Source organism: Callionymus lyra, chromosome 10 (assembly GCF_982586985.1).
Source record: "Callionymus lyra chromosome 10, fCalLyr1.hap1.1, whole genome shotgun sequence".
Classification (NCBI taxonomy): domain Eukaryota; kingdom Metazoa; phylum Chordata; class Actinopteri; order Syngnathiformes; family Callionymidae; genus Callionymus; species Callionymus lyra.
Window position 1 is genome coordinate 13,964,703 of NC_141827.1, and position 17,218 is coordinate 13,981,920.

The following is a 17,218-nucleotide window of genomic DNA, read 5'->3' on the forward strand; positions in this document are numbered from 1 at the left end:
TTAAACGTAAAAACTGAAGTGTTATTAAGAAAACATAGAAAATATGTTAATAAATTAAACTCTTTTTAGTTTCAAGAAGTAGAAGAAAACAAGCTTCTATGCTCAGTTTTAATGTACTTATTGACTGCATGTTAATATTAATGTAATATTATTTTTTTGTATTAAGAACGGTTAGAACATGCACATTTAGTAGAAAACATTGTCTAGATAGGATAGGTTAGAGGTTTAGGTTTAGGTTTTTTCCAATTAGACACAGCAATTATTCATAAAAATAAGAACAAAGAGAAATAAAGAGAAAGAACAAATATATTATATGTAGGATATATGATATATATAAATATGTTTAATATATGATATAATAGTATATATGTGTATAATCATATATAAATAATAACGTTATAAAAGTCTCATCAATGGGGAAAATATCCCTCAGAAATCGGAGTACAATTACATTTAACAGAATTGATGAGAAAATGGTCATTCATAGTTATTTAACGACTTCCTCTTGACTTCCTGTTAGTCTTCTTTGTGTAAATTAAAGCATAGTAAAAACAGATCAACTGTTGTGTCTCTTGTACAATTTACTTGTACAACAATATGCGTAATGTATGGAAAACACAACTGGATTCTGATTTTTTTTTTTAAATGATAGTTGCAGTCATGGACTCCCACCTCGGGTGGCGCTCTTTAGAACGTGGAATGGTAGAGTTACAGCTCACTTCCGTTTAGCAGCTTCTGTAGCCCCGGCGGACAACGTGAACGCGTCGTTTCTTTTTTGCACAAAGCTGCGACCCAGCTTTGTAATTTTTTTACCCCGCACGAGTGTACCGATCCAATAATGGCGTACCGTGGTCAAGGACAGAAGGTCCAGAAGGTTATGGTCCAACCCATTGTATCCTTTTCTTCATTTTGGCGGTTAAAATGTGTGGCTAGGCTAGTGGCTAACTCGAGGTGTGTTATTTGTGAAGACGTGACGCTCAGCTACGTGTTACTTGTTGTCTTATTTAAGCAAGTAGGGTGTTTAGAAACACTAACGAATTTGTTATTGTCGTGTTTTAATCCAGGGTATTTAATTGTGTTTGTTATTCCATTGTTTCCCTTGACTTGTTGTGTCAGAACCTCATTTTCAGGTATCTACAGAACGTAAGTATTCGTCGGTTGGTTGTCGTGCGCGCGCACGTACGACGTGTGTTTCGTTCTGCTCATTTATTTTATTTCATTTCCAGCGATCAAGAATCCAGGTGTGGCTTTATGAACAAGTCAACATGCGGATAGAGGGCTGCATCATCGTAAGTGTTTTAGTTTGTCTATGAACTTTTCTTTCTTTTTTTCAAGTACACCCTGGATTTGTATTTGCTAGCAACACAATATTTAAGGCATCATCAAGTTATTTTATTGTCAAATATACATGTATCAAGACATACAGCATAGATAAAATTGTAGTCCTCTCAGATCATTGTACTTGGTACCAGTTTAAGGCGATTAATCTTTATTTTTAGACTTATATTGTATCATCTTGTTCTTTCTCTTTGTTCTTATTTTTATTAATAATTGCTGTATTGATGTGGCTAATTGGAAAAAACAATTTCCCGAAGAAGACCTCCTGATGGATCAATAAAATTCTACCTACATACCCAGAGCTAGGAATGTTATGATCCGACTTTTATTGCCCTGATGCCAAAACCCAGACTTTTAGTATCGCTCAATATTGATCCGATACAGTAATAAAATAAAAGCGTTTTGCCCGACTGTGACGCCAACACTGGTCATGGTTTGGATACAAAGCAACAGTTACTACATATCGAACTACAAAGTTGGCATTTTTTTTCAATTAAGTGTAACATGATGGATGCACTTAATTGATCCCTCTGGAGATCTCCTTTGGGAAATTGTTTTTCCAGCACACAGCAACATAGACGTGAAAAAATACAGTTCGGTTGTTAACTTTGTTAACCCTACAATCTGCAAAAAACGAGCCTGTTTAACAATTTACTATAAAAAAGTTGCCATTTTGTGAGTAACATGGTGAAACAACCCTGCTGCATCAAGTCTTCAAGTAAACATTACAAATGCCAAGGCAAAATAAACTTGTAGAATAAAAAATTTAACTTGTTAATTTATACATTTGCTCTGTATTTTTTTTAGGGTTTTGATGAGTACATGAACTTGGTGCTGGATGATGCCGAGGAGGTCCACATGAAGACGAAGAACAGGAAACCACTGGGTAAGAGTACCTGGGTATATTGAGAGATAAAGCATGCTGAGCTCTTAAAATGCAGTATGTTTATGTTTTTCCATGCTAGTTGTAGTGCTGTTTACCCAAAAACTGATTTAAAAATGTAAAAAAAATGTTCCACATCAGAAAAAGTATCATATTGGTCATGGGAAATTAAAATGGACAAACAGAACAATTTAATTACACACTTTTGCAGACTGTCTTTTCTCATCATGCACTGAAGCGTCAAATCAAGAACTGTCTCGTATATTTGGGGAAAAAGTACTTTAATTTCACCACACCGGTGTATATCTTTGAAGTTTAGATCATTCCTCAGGGGATTGAAGATGCGGCTCATTGCTGGCACCTTTGACTGCATTGAGATGTTCGAGACATGTCTTTGTAGTTTTCGTAACGCATCTAGTTGTTGATGCGACCGTTACTGATATGCATTTTGTACCTGACATTTTGACACTCATCTACCATTTTTTTTCTTTCACGCAGGGAGGATCATGTTAAAGGGCGACAACATCACCTTGCTGCAAAGTGTAACCACCTAGTTGATTTGACCGAGAAAAGTTCCTTTTTTCTTTTTTTTTTTAAACAATGTTTTTTCTTGTCTGTTTTCAATTTTGGATGGACAAAAGTGTTTCATTCGTACAACTATTCTTTTGAAAATAAATGTCTCCTTTCAAATTTAGGAATTCGTGTTTTATTAAAAAGAAAAACGTTCCAGGAATTCGTGGGCGTGTGCCGATCATTTTTTTTTTATATAGGTCAACTGCGTAACTGGCATTTTGAAATTCGAATAATTAAAAAATGATACAAAAAGATGTTTGGAATACATTGTATTACTGGGGTGTTCATGATCCAAACTGCAGATGGGTAGAATGAGTTATTGAAACGGGAATATTCACTTTTAATTTTGAAAAGCTAATTGATCTCTGTTGGTCACTGATCTGGATCTTTTTTACTTTGTTGTTTACTTCTTTACAGCACCTAAATATGTTTTAAATCATTGTTGGATTACTTTGACTCTCCATGGTCAGGTTTCGAAACGCTTTCAAGCAAATCCCGCGCATGCGCAGCCGCGATACTGTAGGCTGGACGAGCTTTGTCTCTGTGAGAGAACCGTAGTGACGTCATCAAGTGTCTCCCCCCCACTTCCTACGTGATGACGTCACACGCTGCATATGCGAACGTCTACTTAAAATATTTGTTATGGGTTAAAGAAACGTCAACAGAACGCTTACATGATACTTTTTACCACACATAAAACTTTTATATTTACAGAAAGATTATCTTCGTCAACCTTATCTCTTTCCGTTTTTCATTTCCTGGTCTGACGATACATGTGACAACGGAAGTGCTACATGTTAGGAAGCCGCTGATTGGCTGAAGCTGTTTTACTAATAATAACGCACAACTGTACAATGCAATACAAACATTCGAGTTCCGAAAGAATTCGCTAACATTTTAGAATATTCCCCTTTCTATAACTCTACCCGTCTGTGGTTCGGATCATAAACACCTCATTAATTATTTAGTTTTCATTTCGATTTTTTTCCTGATTTAAATCAATTATTAAACGTATATATGCCCACTCTATTGAACGAGTCATTTTATTTTTATTTAATGTTTTCCGTTTTTATAATGTATACACTACAAAAAAAAAAAAAAATCCTAGGTAAGGTAGGTCCTTAGACAAAGGGAAGGAAAAAATGATTGTGGATGGAAACGGATTAGGTCAACTTGAGGGATAACAGGTGAATGTATTGTAAATGGGCTGTATAGACATCTTTATAGTCCTACAGCAGTAACAGTGTTAATGTCCTTTGAAAACTAACAATACAGTAACATAGAACTACTCCCCTACAAGTGAAGCATATTTGTATGTCAGCATTGTCTATATTGTGACTGATCATCACACCATCTTTGTAACAATGCAAGTACTCAAAGTCGACAGAATAATCTCAAAGTAGATACTTATCATGACTTTTACATTAATACACTATTGCACATTAAACTTGCTTCAGTCATTTAAAGTGCAATACAAAGGAAAACACAATAAGATTAATTTAATATAACTTTATTAAAACATAGACCTTTTTTCCCTCCAACAGGCTCCTAAACTCCAGGCAGTACTGCCAAATGAATGCCACAGTGCCACTATTGGCACTATAATACGATGATGGAGATCTCTCCAGGGCATCTTTCAACGCCCTGATGGTTTTCCTTGGGGAGTGACCATGGCTGGGGACAGGTAATCGAGGCCTTGGTTTTTCTTTTCTGGCTAGCCAGCTGGACCTCGTACCATGTGGTGGGAAGAGTGTTTGGCATGCACCGAGCCACTGCCCACCGTGCCATGGATAAGACAAGCAAGAAAGCCCTCACCCTCCTCCCCCAGGTCGTCCATCTCCCATCAGAAGATGAACTGCCACTTGTAGGAGCTGGTTTTGCCTGTTTGGCTGGGACAGCAGCCTTCATCAATGTCGTTGGCAGCAATGATGGCTGCCATGTCTGGGTGACATCACCCACCCAGGACGCAAACTGTTACCTGAATAGGAAACTTTTTTATTCTGTTCAGTTTCAAGCTGTGTGTGACCACACAGGATGGCAAGGTTGTGTTGTGCACGACTATATATATATATTATAAAATCATGTACATAGCAGTCACAACTCTTTATTTAAATGCGTCACAAATATGTCCTTACACTAGCTTAATTGAACATTTATTTTTTTTCAACAAAAAACTACAAAAAGTAAAATGAATTTTTACAATTGGTGAAAGTATATTAAGAAGACGCTCCTCACTGGCAGCAGTCTCCTTGTCTCTCCTCTCATCCCCCGCCCTCATTTCCCTCATCATTCGCTCCTCTCTCTCCCTGTACCTCCTCTCCTCTTTCTCTGAATCCTCGTTTCTCCTCATCCCTGTTCTGGCGTTGGCCTGCTGCATCTCCAAAAACTTGCCATCCATTTCTTATAGTTCATTCAGCGCATCCACAACATCCGCCCGCCGCCTTTTTGGGGTCAATGCCGTGGACCAACCACGACCGCATTCTGGGAGGATGAGGCGATGTGGTGTTATTGAAGGCTTGGCCCCAATCGCCTCATCCATCCAGGTGTACCACTTCCAGGATGCAGCATTGACCTCACCCACCTCTGTGCTGACTCCAGTTGAGGGGCACTTCTGTGAAGGAAAGAATTAGAGGGAATGACATATTTTTACATCTCTATCCTTATTGTCATATAAAGCCATTTACCTTATAAAAATGTTTCTGGGATCTGAGTAAAGTGTATGCCAGCTTGACAATCATTACTTGTAATGTAATGCACATGTTGCTCTTTGCACATTCCTTACAGTATTCAGTGTTTCTCCTTTGTTTTTATTATTCAGCCACAGTGTTGTTATGCTTTACACATAAAAATGTACTGATGGCGTTAATGTAAACCAACCTTGTACACCTGCTTAAGGTTTTCCCACTTCTTTAACGAAGGCTGGGGTCACCTCCCCCCAGCTCCAGAGCATTAATGAACATCCTGATTGAAATACCAGTGGACACAACTATGCAATGACACTCCTTACAGTAACATCAATGTAAGTAAGTATTACTAAGTAAGTAATTTATATTTATATAGCGCTTTTCTTAAAAAATACATACTAAAAAGATCAAGATAACAGAGAGGAAAACACAGGTGTCTCCGAAAATCAGGGAAAAGCCTGCACGAATAAGAACGTCTTAAGATGTTTCTTGAAGGAGTCAGTAGACTCCATCAAGTGCAAGGATAGAGGAAGATCGTTCCAAAGTTTAGGAGCAAGAGTCTGGAAGGATTTCTCTCTTCTGGTCCAGAACCGTTTGCGAGAAACCATAAGTAGATTCTGATCCAAAGACCTCAGAGCCCGAGCTGGGGTGTAAGGCTGGATAAGATCACTGATGTAAGGAGGAGCCTGACCATGAATAGATCTGAAAGTAAGAACCAGAATTTTAAAGTTGATCCTGAAAGAAACTGACAGCCAGTGAAGAGTTTTAAGGATCGGAGAAATGAGAGTTCTTCTACTAGAGCGGGTCAGAATTCTTGCTGCAGAGTTTTGTATTTACTGCAGGCGAGACAGCTCCTTCTTTTTTAGACACGAAAATAAACTGTAACAATAGTCTAAACAGACAGAAGACAGAAAACGCATGGTTTATAAGATCCAGATCATGTTGTGACAACCTTCTCCTAAGTTCAGATATTTTTCTCATAAGTAATGAAAGGTGTCATTCATGTTATCATGATAAAATACATTGTTCGTTCACTTACTCTTAGCCAGTGATGGCTGCATTACGCCTCCCTGTAAAACAGGGGGCGTTAGCAGTTCACCACTCAATCAGGGCCCTCGTGTCTTCATCTCCCCCTTAAAAAAAAAGTCATTATTAAATAAAAATACATACAATGATATCAATACTCAGAATCTCAAACCACAATCTTCTACAGTACAGACGACAACTTATCACACACAAGCACCAAACGTAAGACATGTCATGACGTAGGTTTAGTCACAGCGAAATAAGATTAGCATTCGCGTTTTCGTCCAAAATACACATAAACAAACGTTACTGACGCCTTCTATACAACAGCACTAGTGCAAAAAAAATATGACATGAAAAACGTATGTCGATATAAAGATGAAATATTAACTGAGGGGGTGTCGCTCTCAACGTTTTCTCTTGCCGCCTCCATTTGAGTCGTAGTGATGTAACTTCCGTTTACAATGTCAACGTCACTAAGATGGCGGCCGTTTAGGGTAGAAAGCAGTGTCCACACTGATGATACATACTGGAATGATGTGTATAAAGCGCCGCCATCTTGGTACAGTGTCATCAGAGGCAGCGGCGCATTAACAACTACAGAGAAGGATGTACTTCTCAATCATATAATGAAATTGTTCGCGGAATTCTTGACCGATTTTTCAATCGGTTTGGTTTATAGTTAAATTATTCCTTCTAATAATATCTGGTCTGAGGTTTGAAAAACAAACCCCGTATAAAAAGCTTGACAAATGAGCGATTTATGATCACTTTTATAGCGTAAACACAGCATTCCTCTATAGACGTAATGCACTGTAGGAGCGAGTGGCACTGTACAAAGATGGCCGCCCTGCATACACACCGCTCTAGTGGTCGACAGCAGTAGATGCAGTGTCTATGTATATATGTCTATGGCAGTCACACCCATACTCAGTTTTGTGGGCGTTTCAGTATGTCAATGTAGAGTGCATGGCGCACTACATTTCGCATACTTAGAATTGAGACGCACTTATTCACTAAAAATACTAAGTTTTAGTACGCAAGTATAGAGTTGAGACACAGCACGTCGACGTGTGACGCCATTACGCTGGAAGTGCCAGGGTCAAATTACTTCCAAGCGAAAAATGCTTTTACTTTGAAGTCTAGGTTATGCTCACTTCTTCATCCGGTTCACCGGGTTGTGTTTTTAGCCTCTTCTCGGGAACGTTAGAAGTCATGTCCAGCTGAGTACATCTTCCAAACAGCCAGAGAGTATGTAGAAGTACCTTCCCATTTTGATCGTCGTACTCCAGGTGTGTTGCTATTGTGTTCAGTATTTCACCCAGTCTAAGAATTCTCAGTGTAACAAGTTGTCCACCATTATTGTTTCTGTGAGTTCACATCGACAAAACAAGATAAAGAAAAATGTAAAACGTGTTTCCTTTTCAGTTCCTAAGTCAAATGCTATTATTATCTTACCAATCTAGCTAACGTTAGCCGGCGCTATTGTTTAATGTGACGTTGCACAGTCGAGTTGAATAAGACATAACGTGGGTTTATGTTTTATATGTTTGGATTCTTAACTATTGTCAGACAAACATCGTTACAGTCATAACTGTCATATGTTACAGAAGCGACGTCAAACTAGTATAAAGGTGTCGTTTTATCGACTATATTCTATAGCAGATTGATATTGCAGCTGTTGTACATTCAATATAATGTTCAACCACCTGGATGAGCGAGAACTGGGTTTTAAAACGAACGAATGAATTAAAAGTTCAGCTTGTTTTGTTCATATATCCATGTAATATTTGGCTCTAGGGTCTTCTGTTCTCAAGAGATGAGCTAAAGGGGCCTCAGTTCGTCAGAATTTAATCTAAACGTCCCTTTTCAGTTGGTATTTAGATGTAAAACATGTGACAATATGTTGCTTGATGAACAGTGTTGTTTAAGGTGCTTTATATTTTATTGTTAGAACTATTGATCCATGGGAAAATTATTTTGTGAAATTATGGTTCTAGTAACCAAACACCAGCTGACAGAAGAACAATAAAACAATTGCAAACTAAGTACACTGATCTTAATGCTCATAGAACTATCAGGATACAACCGATAAACAATAATGAAATGAACAAATGAGAAATAAAACTTAAACGAAGATGGTGTGTAACAGATTGAATAGTGCATAATAAAAACGTATTGAAGGAGATTTAGAACATATCGGGGGCAATGATGAGTGAGGTGTGATGTAAAATAAATTGTAACAAAGATTGTTTGTATACAAATTATAAACGACAATAATACATGATGACGGTGGCTTAGAAACAGTTCTGTGTTGTTTTTTTTTCGACAGATGTTGTAAATGTTGATTGCAGGTTCCACAACCTTGGTATGAGAGTTTGGGGCTTTACCAAGTGAGATATTAACTTACAACTGCAGTTTAATTGGAGGCTATATAAAAGGTTGAGGTAGTCCGGAAATTATCTCGTCACGTCCACCATGGAAACTGTAGTTCTGAGTTATGTACGCAAGGAAATGAGTAACCAGCCTGTGTAGATCACACCAATGACGGACTGATTGTATTTGGTTTGTCTTTTCCGCTCCCACATGCAGTCTCACAGTCTGGATGGCCTAGCAGGATTCTCAGCCCGTATTCCTTTGCGCCAACCATGGCCAGTAACTTCCGAAGCTACATCTGGGACCCGATCCTAATCGTGTGCCAGATTGTGCTGATGCAATGCATCTACTACAGCTGTCTGGGCCTTTGGTTAGCTCTACTGGACAGTCTCGTGCAGACATACCGCTCAATGGACCAGATCTTTAGTTACGAGGTAAGGAGACTCGGTGATCTATCTTGTCCACACTGTAGAAAGTTAAGTATTGTTCTGTGTTTCAGGTCCTGGGCTTGGCATCTATACATGGGAGGGTGTCCATGATCGCATTCCTTCTCAATTCTCTCACCTGGTAAGTTCCCTTTTCTACCACTTTAGTAATCCGTTTTGAGAAATAAGCTGCATTAACAAATATAAAATCTGTTTTCTTTTCTATTCAGTGCCATGGGTTTGTGGTTCTTCATCCGTCGAGGGAAGCAATGCCTGGATTTTACCGTCACAGTTCACTTTTTTCACATGATCGCCTGTTGGATCTATAACTCTCACTTCCCGACGGCTCTGGCCTGGTGGCTGGTCAACGTGGCCTGCATCGCCCTGATGGCTGTGATCGGAGAGTACCTGTGCATGCGGACTGAGCTGCAAGCCATCCCCGTCAATTCTGGACCCAAGTCTAACCTTTGAATCTTTTTACATCAAACCTAATGAGAATTTGGGGGCGGAAGAATTCCTGAGATGGACAAATATTTATAACTGGCAAAGGTTTTAAAAAAAACTACGACTGACGTCAGCATCTGTAGGGCTTGAGTAAAATGATGCTGTCCTTTAACTGAACAGCACGTGTACTTGTATATTTATTCATTTAGATGCGAACAAAAGTGTATGCTTGATTTATACCCTCCGATGCAGATCACGGCAATACTTTTGTTTTAATTGGGTTAAAGTCGACAACATCATCCTTTATAAGTCTCACAGGTGAGATATTCCTATGCATTGTAAGTGAATAAATAAATTGGGTGTCATACCATCTGTCAAAACGGTCTGATCATTTCAAATGATTATGCTGCGTTAGGTTAGAGGTCTTGAGTTTGTTGTCACAATTTTAGAGTTACAGGTACACATTTCAAATACTGTATATTCTTGAGTATTTCAGTGGCCTCGAAGTGCAACTTGTTTTAAGATGAGATGCAGTGTAAGACAAATGGAACTGAATGGTTAAAGGGTGACAGATGTCTCTAGTGGAATCAGGAAGCAATTTGTATATAGTTTCCACGGTTCTTGTTTCATACCAGTGGCTTTCTCACCTGCCATCTCTGCTTTTACCAGTAAAGGACGGTGCCATCTGTGAAGATGACCGAGTCATGTCAACACAGGCTTTGATAAATGTCTCTTTCATGACATTCTGGACATCCTTTTAAACTGTCGGAATCCGTCTAAAAGCTTGTCTCTTTATTTAATGATGACGTTTAATCTACTTGAAATCCTGCTACAATTGTGTAGTTCAAGGTTTTATGTTACCCCTACAGCTGTACTTGGGCTGAATCTTTTTCAGGCAGTGAAATGTTAACCAAGTAATCAAATAATATATACATTTGTGAACATATACTGTATACAGTACTACTCCTGAACCTTTAGCCGTGTCTGTATTCGGCAGTTTAAATGTAAAGAAAAGCTTATGTCTTAAGACGTTTTTATTTGTTCAGGCTTCTCCTGGATTTTCTGGAACTCCTGTGTTGTTTTTCAGTATTATCTTGACCTTTAAAGTATATACTTTATTGAATATTGTTTTGATTGTTTAAGCGCTTTGTGACCCTGGTCTGGAAAAGCGCTATATAAATACAAACTACTTACTTACTTATATTGACCTTCCCAAAATCCACCTTTGTTCTCGTTATTTGAATTGAACCTCAGGTGCACAGTCCAGCTATTTATCTTATGACGGCAAACACTAAAGCTGGGTTTGAGATAGTGTTGCAAATAAGTTCCCCTTAACCCCCCCCCCCCCCCCCCAGTTATAGCCCACTATTTACTGACGAAACTCGGTGGAATAACATGTAATCACGATTCCATCTGTATGATTTCACATGTGACAGCTGCTCTGTGGTCGTATCAAATCCACACTGGCGTTGATGTCGTCCAAAAATTCTGACTCATTGTAAAGATTGTCAGGTCAATCCACGTCACGATGCCTCATACTCTCAACATGTCCTCTGCAGCGTGTCCAGGTGGGAGGAGGCAGATGGGAAACCGCTAATAAGGAGGAACAGTTCTCGCCGCTCACTCATTACTGACCAATTGCTTAAGGGGAGACTAAGAGCAGTACCTTTGTAGCACAGTAATGCTCCGATGATGCTCTGACCCATTTCCTGCCAGACAATGAAACACTCTCGCCATCCCATCACTTCCTGGTTGATCCTTCATTTCATCAACCCCTGAAATCACACAGTTGTACAAAGTCTTCTCTTTTGTGCTGGTGCTTTTATTATTACAAAACCCTTACATATATTGCTCTGTACAAGCCTCTTTAGATAATGTGCTTTCCACAATTACAAGAATAAATACTGAACTTTACATTCAAAGATCATCAGGGTTCTTGTCTACGACACGTCATGCTTTCTTCGGGTCGGGAACTAGCTTTTTGGGGTTCATGCTGTGCAGATGCTTCATGGTCTTTCCCACCAGAACTTGCAGACACTTAAAATCAATACGACATGCTCAGAGTTGACATGTAATTTGGGGGGTGTTTTCGGAGGGTCCTCGCGGGAGGAAGGCCTTGCTTCATGCATGGATGTTATACCACTGTACATTTAGAAGAAAAAAACAAACCGAACATCGTTGGAGAGAATCACTAAGTTGTCATGCAGTGGCAAAAAAAAAGAAGGTTCATTCAGGTCTGAACTGACCAAAGCTCTTCCTAAAGAAATGTCATGAAAGTAGGTTAGGGAGGGAAATAATTAGACGCTTTTCCTCCCTCGATTCAAAGCAGCATAACATCAGCATTCATTACAACACGTGGCAGACGAACGTTTGATAACACGGAGTTTATATGTAAAACAGTTCCAAATATGCTGCTCTGGGGAGGACGTCGACCAACAGTATGATGAAACGTGACGAATATTCAACTTTGTATTTTCCTCACACAACTAGAAGCAAAAGTAAACAAACGTATGTGAATTATTCATCTTTAGTAGTGTTATAGCCAATTATCCTCCATTTCTATTTTGCCCTGCGCCAAGCAAGCAAACTGCCTGAGTTGAGAACATGAGGGTGATACGTTTTTACACCCAAAGAATCATGGGATTTTTCTTGTAAAACCATTGTTGATTTTTGTCAAATGGAACGCTGCTGACGTCTAGTGAGCAGAAAAAAAAGGGTTTCTTTCCAGGCTTTTCTTCAGCGTAGAAACACAAGTGAAACGTGAAATAACTTTGAATGGTAGAATAAACTGTTAAGTAATAAGTAAGAAATAAAAAACATAAAAAGTTAGACTTTCTTCATGGCATGGCAAAGCCCAGGTTAAGATCACGTGGATTAAGATTTTTCAGGAGCTCGGTTGAATCTTTGGAAAAGGTGTTGAAAAAAGTTCTTGTGCTATACAAGTAATCCCATTTTACAAGACTATCAAACATACTTATTGCAGTTATATTACTTTTGTGTTTGCAAGACGGTGTTGCTTTTATTGCAGTTTAAGACGCATGAACCAGCAGGGTTTCATTTATCTGCACCGCTGGATTTCACTGATTTATTTTTAAAAATGTTGCCTAATCTATGGAATATATGAATCAACATAGGAGCAGGAAATAATCTGTGATGGAAGTATTGTCGTGTGTCTCTACAAGCAGCTTGATTGTCACTTACACAACTAAAAGATCCAGCCATCTTGTTCTGTAAGCTTTTCTAAATGAGACAAATTGCTTTTTGAATCTAAACAGTCTTGTGTTGCAACATGATCGCACTGGTCAGCATGGACAGTCAGGCACCACCTGGCGTACACACAACTGCAGAAAAACCTTGTTTGGAAGTTGATTATCTTCACATATTATTGCAGGGTAGGTCTGTCGGGGGGGACGTGTGTTTATTTAGCCGTGTTATTCCCTCAAGGCTGCAGATGTCCATGGAGACCGAATCACTGCGTGTGACGTGAAAGAATTCATCAGATCCTTGGCTAACTGTGCTTTGACACGCGCCTCGTTAAATAAACTCTTCCTTTTTAAATCCAGAACCAATTGACCCGGCTCACGGTCAGAGTCCCCACCAGCGGCAGGATGACGGCGGTGGCTGTGGAAAAGCTCATGTCGGGGGACGAGCTGGGGCTGCAAAGGTCAAACAGGCTCCCCTGGAAACGCATCTTCCTGGAGTCCTGGCGGAGCGTCTCCCAGATGTAGCTGACCTCCTGCTGACAGTCAGACAGCGCCGTGAGGGCGCAGGTGTGGAAAGCTTCCCAGTGGCTGCCATACCAACGGGAAAAGAAAAAAAAAACTCAGTTACAGAAAAAACACATCTTGATCATTTGCTTGCCAGTAATCCATCACTTTGTTAAAGCACTCCAAACTGTTAATCGCCATGGCAACAAGGGTATAAGACCATGGCAAGGAGAAGGCGTCTGAGTAAATACTTGCTTTCAAAGCATTGTGTGGCTGCGAGTGTGAGCGGTAACAGAATTATCCCCGGAATGTCATTACCACTGCAGCAGGGTTATAAATTATGTAGTGCAAAGGATCAGTGTCTCGGCATCACTCGTCCCTCTGTTCTCCACTGAGATTGTCGCGGCTGCAACTCATCTAAACTGCACACACATGCGCCATCCACTTACTGCGTTAGAATAACAAAATCAACACTTAGATATAAATGTGTCGTGAACAAAGTGTACTACTGCTGCCTTTGTGTTTAACACATTTGTCTTTTAACATAATTAATGCTGCATTATGTGTGGCCTTTTAAAGCATGTATTTTGACTGTGTATTGTTTTTGATTGTTAAAGCGCTTTGTGACCCTGGTCTAGGAAGGCTCTTTACAAATAATCTTTACTTACATACTTACATTAACTGTGATGAACGTGTTCCCTCAGACACTTTGATTTGAGTAAAAATAAAACAATTAAAAAAACACTTTTGTGGTGTAAAACTAACAGAAACATAATCCTCAACGTAATGAATGACAACAATTTAATAAATCATGTTATTTATATTTCATAATAATCTGCACAAGATTATTTTGACCTTCAGCCACATTAAGGTTCACCTTGTAAATACTGTAGGATTATTACACGCATAAGAGTGAAGCTATAATGGCTACAAAATACTCCTGGTCTCCAGTTTAATTAGAGAAAAGGATATTTTGTTAATTTTTTTACTTGTTGTGATAGATTATTTTGTTTTAAGCCATACTTTAGTAATTATACGTATTATTTTATCACAAATCCACAGATAAAAAAAATAAACTCAACCACTTATGGGCAAAGTGCATCCTGGGGGCCAGATTAGAACATATGTTTCAGCAATCAATTGTATTTGTATTTATAATTGTTTGTAAACTCTAAATACAATAAATACCACAAAGTCGTTTGTTCTACGTTTATGACTTTATTTTTTGTCCTTTTGTGAATATGTCCGGCCCCTCAAATAATTAATTAAATATCAAACTCAAATAATTGATTAACCCTTGTGTTGTCTCCGGGTCTCCACCACTGCGTATGCATTTCTGGCAAGAGGCAACACAAGAGATACCACAAAGACATTTGTTTTCAGGCATCTGGGTCACCTTGACCCTGAAATAACAAAAGGGATACCACAAAGAAATTTGTTTTCGGCCTCTGGGTCACCTTGACCCTGAAATAACACTGAACAGAAAGGTTAAGTAAATATTGAGATCATATTTAGAAAAAAAAACATTTTTTTCTTTTATACAAAAAGTTTAAATTGTTTTTTAAGCAAATTTAGGCTTATATTATATTGATGTTTTTTCTTTTGTTTTGTCTTTTCTTACATGCTTTGTTTTTCCATCGTATTTTCGCTCTTCGTTTCCGCTTTAAATAGGTACACCCTATCCCTAACCCCTCACAACAGTTACAGAATATAAAGTGGCCCCTATGGACGTTGAATAGCTGCACTAGCCAACAACTTGGATTTTAAAAACAATAAACAAATATTTAAATGTTCACAGTTTAATCAGTTTAATCGATACATGTAAACCATTGCATTTTAAATGGTTCCCTCCTATTTTTTTTGGTTAATTTAAAAATTAAAAATATAAATACATAAAATAATACATACATTTCTAGATCCTTTTGATCATGTGATCTACTTTAAGATGCCTTTCCCCAAAACAATCTCCTCCATAAATTGAAAAAGCTATTAGGTTAGGTTAGGTTAGGTAGAACTTTATTGATCCCTCAGGAGCTCTCCTTCGGGAAATTGTTTTTTTCCAATTATCCACAGCAAATACAGCAATTTTTCATAAAAAATAATCGAAATAAAATAAGAACAAGAACATAAAGAGAAAGAACAAGATGACACAATCTAAGTCTATAGATAATGAACATAGATCAAAGAAAAATAACAAAGACAAAGGATACAAAGACTAACATAGAACAGAACATGATGATACTTTAACTCCACTCCTGCCCCCGAACTCAGAATTGTACAATTTAATAGCCCGAGGAATTAATGAGTCCCTGAGTCTATTAGTGTTACAGCTGGGAAGGAGCATTCGTGCACTCATTCTGCTTCTCTGCTCACTGATGACCGCCTACTCATGGAAATATATTGAAGGTAATTTAACAGAAATGGAATTTGATTAACAAGGAGGCCAGGAGGGCAAACTGTAAAATGAAAAATCAACGTATAGTAAGTTGGTTGTGTAAAGATGCAGGTCTCACCTGCACACAGCTGCCACTCCCCTCTCACTGGTCACGTTCTCCTGGTAGTTGTCCATGCTCTCTCCCAGCACCAGCACACACTCCGAGAAGTCTTTGTAAACGTGCTCGCACTTCACGTCCAGCGGCTCCCCTGACACGCGCATGCACAGGAACACTGCGAACACACACGCGCATCGGTTTTTGCAACCGTGAGGAGGATTCCTCAAGAACATGCACTCCAGGTGCACGCGAGGATGGAAACGACAGCAGATCTAAATATAACCCGGTGTCAGTGGGTGGTTCCGAGAGTGTGAAGGATGGATCCAGACCCAAGCAACTCACAAGTACCTGCTGGTCTTAGTAGAACTTAAACACGACCTCCTTCCCTTCTTCTCCCCTTTTCCTGACATCCGCCGTTTCCTCCAGAAGCCCAAAGAAGAATCTCTGCTTCACACACACACACACACACACACACACACACACACACACACACACACACACACACACACACACACACACACACACACACACACACACACACACACACACACACACACACACACACACACACATGAAGACATCATGGGGGAGTGAGACGTCTTACCAAGAACAAGGATCCCCGCAATCTTCGTCGACATGTTTAATCCCATCTCATCCCATTTCAATCCGCGTGGACATCAGGAGTGGATCGGGTTCTCAGCAGACACACATATGTGTCCGTGTCATCACTGGCAGGAAAACACACGGTAGTGAGAGAGTGAGAGAGTGAGGGTGTGTGTCCTCTTGTCTGCACAGGATGGGGGGAGTGGTGACGTTATCTGCCTCCTAGCGGCCGCTCTGAGTACTGCACCTTCTCCTGCAAAAGGACGTCACTTACTACAGTAGTAGTTCCATTGTCAGGCGGATCTGAATGACTTTCTGTCTAGTTTGATGCGTTCTATCAAAATAAAAATAAATAAAATGCTAGTCAATAGGGGGCGCTGCGGTAACTCCTCTAATTCCATGTTGTGCTTTTTTCCCCCTAAGAACAGTTTTATTCATTTACTTTTTACCAATAAGCATTTATTATTTTCAGGTCAGTGTCAAATCATAACAATTCATCCATCCATCCATCCATCCATCCATCCATCCATCCATCCATCCATCCATCCATCCATCTTTCCATCTAATAGATCTCCATCCATCCATCCATCCATCCATCCATCCATCCATCCATCCATCCATCCATCCATCCATCCATCCATATCCATCCATCCATATCCATCCATCC

General features: G+C 39.3%; 3 protein-coding genes across 3 annotated transcripts; 2 read left to right on the top strand and 1 right to left on the bottom strand.

Annotated features, from left to right (window-relative positions):
* The first annotated feature begins 733 nt into the window (after positions 1-733).
* snrpe (small nuclear ribonucleoprotein polypeptide E) lies at positions 734-2,915 on the top strand. Its single transcript, XM_087800681.1, has 5 exons — positions 734-892; positions 1,117-1,143; positions 1,227-1,289; positions 2,146-2,224; positions 2,720-2,915. Exons 1-5 carry the CDS (start codon positions 839-841, stop codon positions 2,773-2,775), a joined length of 279 nt encoding a protein of 92 aa, XP_087656807.1. The 5' UTR covers positions 734-838; the 3' UTR covers positions 2,776-2,915.
* A 4,735-nt stretch (positions 2,916-7,650) lies between these two features.
* sys1 (SYS1 golgi trafficking protein) lies at positions 7,651-10,129 on the top strand. Its single transcript, XM_087800756.1, has 4 exons — positions 7,651-7,796; positions 9,097-9,314; positions 9,380-9,447; positions 9,536-10,129. Exons 2-4 carry the CDS (start codon positions 9,153-9,155, stop codon positions 9,774-9,776), a joined length of 471 nt encoding a protein of 156 aa, XP_087656882.1. The 5' UTR covers positions 7,651-7,796; positions 9,097-9,152; the 3' UTR covers positions 9,777-10,129.
* A 1,421-nt stretch (positions 10,130-11,550) lies between these two features.
* On the bottom strand, positions 11,551-16,720 carry LOC148070458 (neuritin-like). Its single transcript, XM_087800758.1, has 3 exons — positions 16,553-16,720; positions 15,970-16,123; positions 11,551-13,540 (listed from the first exon to the last, which is right to left on the bottom strand). The coding sequence occupies exons 1-3, from the start codon at positions 16,596-16,598 to the stop codon at positions 13,303-13,305; spliced, it is 438 nt and encodes a 145-aa protein (XP_087656884.1). The 5' UTR covers positions 16,599-16,720; the 3' UTR covers positions 11,551-13,302.
* Between the last annotated feature and the right edge of the window lie 498 nt (positions 16,721-17,218).